At 52.7% G+C, this 6,000-nt stretch overlaps 1 protein-coding gene across 2 annotated transcripts in view; it reads left to right on the forward strand.

Annotated features, from left to right (window-relative positions):
* Window positions 1-5,440, forward strand: part of Cux1 (cut like homeobox 1) — a 325,002-nt gene extending 319,562 nt beyond the window's left edge. For both annotated transcript variants that reach the window (XM_087903520.1, XM_087903521.1), the window contains exons 19-23: window positions 1,286-1,369; window positions 2,170-2,226; window positions 2,897-2,977; window positions 4,071-4,135; window positions 4,598-5,440. In XM_087903520.1, coding sequence (XP_087759646.1) covers window positions 1,286-1,369; window positions 2,170-2,226; window positions 2,897-2,977; window positions 4,071-4,135; window positions 4,598-4,667 — 357 coding nt within the window. In that variant the 3' untranslated portion in view covers window positions 4,668-5,440. The remainder of the gene's footprint in view (window positions 1-1,285; window positions 1,370-2,169; window positions 2,227-2,896; window positions 2,978-4,070; window positions 4,136-4,597) is intronic.
* Window positions 5,441-6,000: the final 560 nt, after the last annotated feature.

The following is a 6,000-nucleotide window of genomic DNA, read 5'->3' on the forward strand; positions in this document are numbered from 1 at the left end:
TGTTGTTTTGTTTTTTGTTGTATGACCAAGCATGGTAGTGCCTGGAGATGGTGGAAGGCTGGCACAGGAGGCTCACCAATTTGAGGCCAGACTAGACTACCTAATGAGACTCTGTCTAAAAAGAAAAAGGATGGTTGGAAAGACACCATTTTCTGACCTCTGTGGGCACCACACACATGTGGTTCACATATAAGCAAATCACTCATATACATAAAAAAATTAGAAAAACAAACAAACAAAAAAAGATCACCATAATGTATGCCCCAAAAACAAATGAGCAGGAAAGACTAGAAACCTGTTTGTTGTGGTGGCTTCTGTCAGCCCCCAGGCCTCTCAGACAGGGTCCACCATGTGCACAGAAACCCTCTCAGTAGCTCAGGGAAGGACAGAGTGGGTGATAAGAGCTAGGGGGATGGTTCAGTGGGAAAAGTGTTTGCCATGCAAGCCTGTGGACTAGAGTTCAGATCCCGCACTCCCCTGTAAGTGAGAGCCTATAGGACCATGTAGGTATGGCAGTCTGCCTGTACTTCCAGAATTCAGAAAGCAGAGAGGCAAGCTCTAGCTAGACTAGCCATACAGACAAGCTGTAGTTCAAATGAGAAATCCTGCCTTCATGAATAAGTGGAATATAACAGAGGAAGACTCCTGACCTCAGGGCTCCCGTGTGTGTGTGTGTGTGTGTGTGTGTGTGTGTGTGTGTGTGTATGCCCGCGTGCACACACACGGGGCGGAGGGAGGGAGGAAACTGAGACTTCTATGGTCCTAAGACTCTTGGCCCAACAGCACTATTCCCACTCAATTGAAGCAAGAACCCTTTTTGGCCACTAGAGGGCACCCAGGCTCTGTAAACCAATGTGCCTCTTCTGCAGGGTACTGTCTACCCCTTTGGCTCTCAGTAACCTTCTGCAAGCCATTCATCTAGCTCAGTGGCACTCACCTGTTAGAAGACTGAGTCAGGAGGATCACTTGAGGCCAGAAGTTCAAGGTTACCAGAACACAGATGCACACACACACACACACAGTCACCCCCATGCACTCAGAACAGCTATCTTCTCTGTCTTTTATTTTTTCTAAGATGTAGCTCCCCAGAGGTTTTGTGTCCCATTCTTGGGGTTGGGAAGTGAGGGGAGAAAACTCAAGACCACAGTCATGCCGTAACATGCAAGCCACCAGCCACATTAGCACTGTCACCCTGGCACCCTCTCCCAGATCTAACCCTCCCTGTCCTGGAGCCCAGATCCCCAAGCCAGGTGACTGACTGGGTCTGTCTGCTCCCCCCATGCAGGGCAGTGGCAGCGATGACACCGAGCTGCGCTACTCCTCCCAGTATGAAGAACGCCTGGACCCTTTCTCCTCCTTCAGCAAGCGGGTTCGTGAATAGGAACCTGGGACTAGGGATGTGCTCAGGGGTAGAGTGCCTTCCTAGAGTCCTCCAGTGAGGTCTGTGGGTGTGACTCAGAGCCCTTGTCTGCTGTGGGTGAGGCCCTAGGTCCCACCCACAAAACAGCATCCTCTGCTCCATGTGCCCTGTCTACTCGAGCATACCACCCCTTCCCCCAGAATGCCTGAACCACCTCTGCATAGCCCGGGTGTAGTCTCCATGGAAGGCCAAGTGGTCATCTAAGGTGTGTGTCAGTGAACACACCTGCAGGGGTTCTCAGCCTTCCTGATGCTGCGACCCTTTCACACAGTTCCTCACAGTGTGGCGACCCCAACCATACAGTTATTTTCATTGCTGCTTCATAGCTGTGACTTTGCTCCAGTTACAAATCATAATGTAGATATCTAATGTGTAGGGTGGTCTTAGGCAACCTCTGTGAAAGGGTCATTTGACCCCAAAGGAGTTGTGACTCACAAGGTGAGAACCGCTGGTGAACAGGTTAACCCAGAATACACCTGCAGGGTCAACTAGATCAGCAAAGGGGTTGCAACTCCCTGTGACAGGAGCCACCCCAAGCTCCCTCCCTCCTAGACTACAGAAGCCCTGCCCATGAAGGACTTCCCTGTAGTTAGAAGGAGATACTAGACTGGGGCCATAGGTTGTTAGGGAGCCCAGGCTGTCATATTGAGCGTGACACCAGATTAGGCACCAGGGAGTTCCCAGTAGCTCTCTAATGTGGTAAAGTGACATCAATATTCAGGCAGCCTTGCACATGTTTCTGTCTTCAGGAGCGGCAGAGGAAGTACCTGGGCCTGAGCCCCTGGGACAAGGCCACCCTTGGCATGGTGAGTCCATATCCCTGTATTCGCCTATGGTGTACCTATGTCCTTGGCCTTTAGCCCCTTCTGAAGAAGCCCCCAAGCCACACAGACCCTCTTCTGGGTGATCTACCTCTAGAACACGACCTCTGGGACAGCTCATCAGGTGACATCAGTGCCTGTAGCTTCGGGGATGGGTTTGCAGGAGGCACACTCACCAGAAAATCTGTATCAGTGACTCTGCAGATAAAGGATTTGTTGAGCAAACAGGAACTGAGTTTGAGTCACGGTACCCATGTAAAAGAGTCTGGTGCCATAGCAAGCATCTGAACCACAGCACTAGGGTGGTGGTGGAAATGTGCAACTTGCTACCTGGCCAGTCTAGCCAAATCTGATTCCACTTTCTCGGAGAGACCCTATCTTAAAAAAAAAAAAAATGTTGATCCAGGCATACTGACAATACTTGGGAGGCAGAGGCAGGCAGACCTCTGTAGTCAAGGCCAGGTGTGCTTCTGGTTTCCACAGGCATGTGCACACGAACACACACAAAGAAATTACCTCTGTAGCCTAAGTACCCAATTTGTCACAGTGGGCAAGTGGGTTCCTGCTGCCAGCCCATCTCTTCCCCTGCCTGCAGAGCCCTGAAGAAAGGAGCTCAGAGCAACCCCACACCCACCTTCCCCCTGTTTGCCTGCAGGGACGTCTGATTCTCTCCAACAAAATGGCTCGCACCATTGGCTTCTTCTACACCTTGTTCCTGCACTGCCTGGTCTTTCTGGTGAGCATGCACACATCAGGGATGTCTCCAAGCTTTTCTGGGCAGCAGGGCACTGTTACTGTGTGGATGACTTACAGAGCCTCCCCAGTGCCACACCCTCAGCTCTGGCTCACTACTGTGTCCTCCTCAACTCCAAGGACTAAAACTCATTTTAGAGATAAGGAAAACCAAAACACCAGGCCCCTGGCAGGGGACAGCTGAGCCACTTTGAAGAGGAGGCCATGGACCCTGTCCTGGAAGGGCTTTGAAGAAAGACTGGGTGAGGAAATAGGCATGCAGATGAAGGCCTGTCATCCCAGCTACTTGGGAGGTTGAAGCAGAAGGATCACAAGTTCAAGCCCTGCCTGGGCTACACAGCATGTTCAAGGACAGTCTGGACAACTTAATGAGGCCTTCTCTCAGAAAGTAAAAAGAGGACTGGAGATATAGTTTAGCAGTAGGGCACCTGCCCAGAACCCCCCATTGAAGGACTGGGGTGTGGCTCAGTGGTAGAACACCTGTCTAGAATCTCTCTGCCGCGCCCCTCCACCAGGGTCTGGGGGGCATGCTTCAGGGATAGGACACCTGCTTAGCATATATGAGGCCCTGGGTTCCATTTCCTGCATTGGTGGAAGGTTAAGGCAGGAAAAGAGCAGTCCTAACTAGACCCCCAGGGAACAGACAGTGGGCTGCCCAGAGGAGAGGGACCATATGCAACTATCTGCCCTGGTAGAGAGTGGGCCGAGGGCAGTCCAAGGACATGGGGCTGAGTGATGCCTCTCTTCACCAGAGAGAGGGAAATAGGTGTGAACTGTATGCAGTAAAGGCTGCAGCATCTGGAACCATTGCCCCCTACTAAGCATGGTGAAAGATAGCCCCAGGGCTAGCCTGGCTTCCTAGTCCGGTGCTCTTGTGGAATATGCCCACAGTAGCAGGAGGCTAACTCGAATAATTGTGTCTGCTGCTTTCTAAGCATCGATCAAGTAGGCTGGCTCTGGAGTATCTCCAAGACCACCCACGCTAGGACTGGGCCATGGGACCCTTCTACCCCTCAGACCAGGCCTAACAGCTGTAGGTGGCAATGGCAGTTGTCATGGTGTCTCTACCTGACCAGGTGCTGTACAAGCTGGCATGGAGTGAAAGCGTGGAGAGAGACTGTGCTGCCACCTGTGCCAAGAAGTAAGGATGTCCCCCTGGTCCTCCCAAACCTAGAGTGAAGCCTCCATAACCTTCAGCATTAGCTCCAAGCTCCGTGATTTTGCTGTTCTTCAAGCCCTCTAACACAGCTCCCCTCCTGGTGTCCCCAGGCCTCTAACACAGCTCCCCTCCTGGTGTCCCCAGGCCTCTAACACAGCTCCCCTCCTGGTGTCCCCAGGCCTCTAACACAGCTCCCCCTCCTGGTGTCCCCAGGCCTCTAACACAGCTCCCCTCCTGCTGTCCCCAGGCTTCTAACACAGCTCCCCTCCTGGTGTCCCCAGGACTCTAACACAGCTCCCCCCCTCCTGGTGTCCCCAGGACTCTAACACAGCTCCCCTTCTGCTGTCCCCAGGACTCTAACACAGCTCCCTTCCTGGCATCCCTAGTCCTGTGCTCTCCCATCTTCTTCTATACTTAGTCTCAGCTTCATTTCTGTTCCCTCAGGTTTGCCGATCATCTGCACAAATTCCACGAGAGTGACAACGGGGCAGCAGCTGGTGACTTATGGCAGTGACACCCAGGCTCACCAGAGAAATGTTGGCTGCATCCCCCACCCCTGCTTGATCAGCTGCATCTAATGACATAGACTCCCCACCCCCAAAAAAAATCCCCCATGAAAACTGTCTCTGTCCTCAGCCAACAGCTGCCAGATGCCCTAGAGCCCCTAGAACCCCTTTCAAAGGATGTCACAGCCCCATAGGAGCCCCAAAGTCCAGACAACCCCTGGCACCCAGCTAGGCTGGAGCCCCCGAGGCTCCACCCTCAGTCTAGTCACCTGATCTAGGCACCACCCACATCAGAACCTCTAGCCCTGGTGGCAGAGCTTCCTGGCTGTGATAAAGCTTGTCACCGCCCATTCTGGCATTCCTATAGGCTCTCTTAGGACCCCACCCACACCACAGAACAGGTGGGAGGCTCTTCTTGACCCGCAGGCTTTTTGTCTGCCCTATTCCCCAGGGGGGCAGGAGTTTGATTGAACCTCTCTGCCATCCCCCTAGATGGGGAGCCACACAGATGGTGGATGGTTTCCACTACCCCTTCCTGCACCCAATCCATGATTTGAGTTCTGCTTGCTTCTTTAGCAAAGTATTCTGGTTTCTATAAGAGGAAGTCTCTCCAACAAGGCTCCTGTGCCTCAGGCACTTCAGACCACAGTCTGCAAGGCCCTGGCAAAACTACTTCTGGGTAGGATAGCCAAGCCACCTCTCTGGCCACCAATCTTCCTCAGCTGGATTTGATGCTTTCTTCAGCTTTGCATGTTTGAAATAAAGACTCCTTGCAGCCACAGTGGGGCCTTGTGTTCTGACTCCTCAGCTAGACACTGGGTGTCTGAGAGGCTGGTGGGTACCTGCAGCCCCATCCCCTGGCGCTTACCTGGCAGGTAGATAGTAACTCTCTCACCTTCCTATCCCCAAGAATGCTGTGAATGTGTCCAGAGCTTTGTTGGAACCCAGACCAGAGTGTCTGAGTCTGTTGAGTACAGTCCCATCCAAACCAGAAATCTATTCTTTTATTCCCAAACAACTTGTTGAATCTAACTCAGTGTTACGGTTTGCCTAGAATCCCCCAGTGAGGGGCTGGGGTGTGGCTCAGTGGTAGAGCCCCTGCCTAGAATCCCCCAGTAAAGGGCTGGAGTGTGGCTCAGTGGTAGAGCCTCTGCCTAGAATCCCCCAGTGAAGGGCTGGAGTGTGGCTCAATGGTAGAGCCCCTGCCTGGAATCCCCCAGTGAGGGGCTCGGGTATGGCTCAGTGGTAGAGTGTTACCTAGTATGCCCAAGGTCCCGAATTCAATCCCCATCCCAAAAGATAAATAACACCCCCCCTCTCTCTGTGTGTGTGTGTGTGTGT

Source organism: Myodes glareolus, chromosome 2 (genome assembly GCF_982192425.1).
Source record: "Myodes glareolus chromosome 2, mMyoGla1.1, whole genome shotgun sequence".
Lineage (NCBI taxonomy): Eukaryota > Metazoa > Chordata > Mammalia > Rodentia > Cricetidae > Myodes > Myodes glareolus.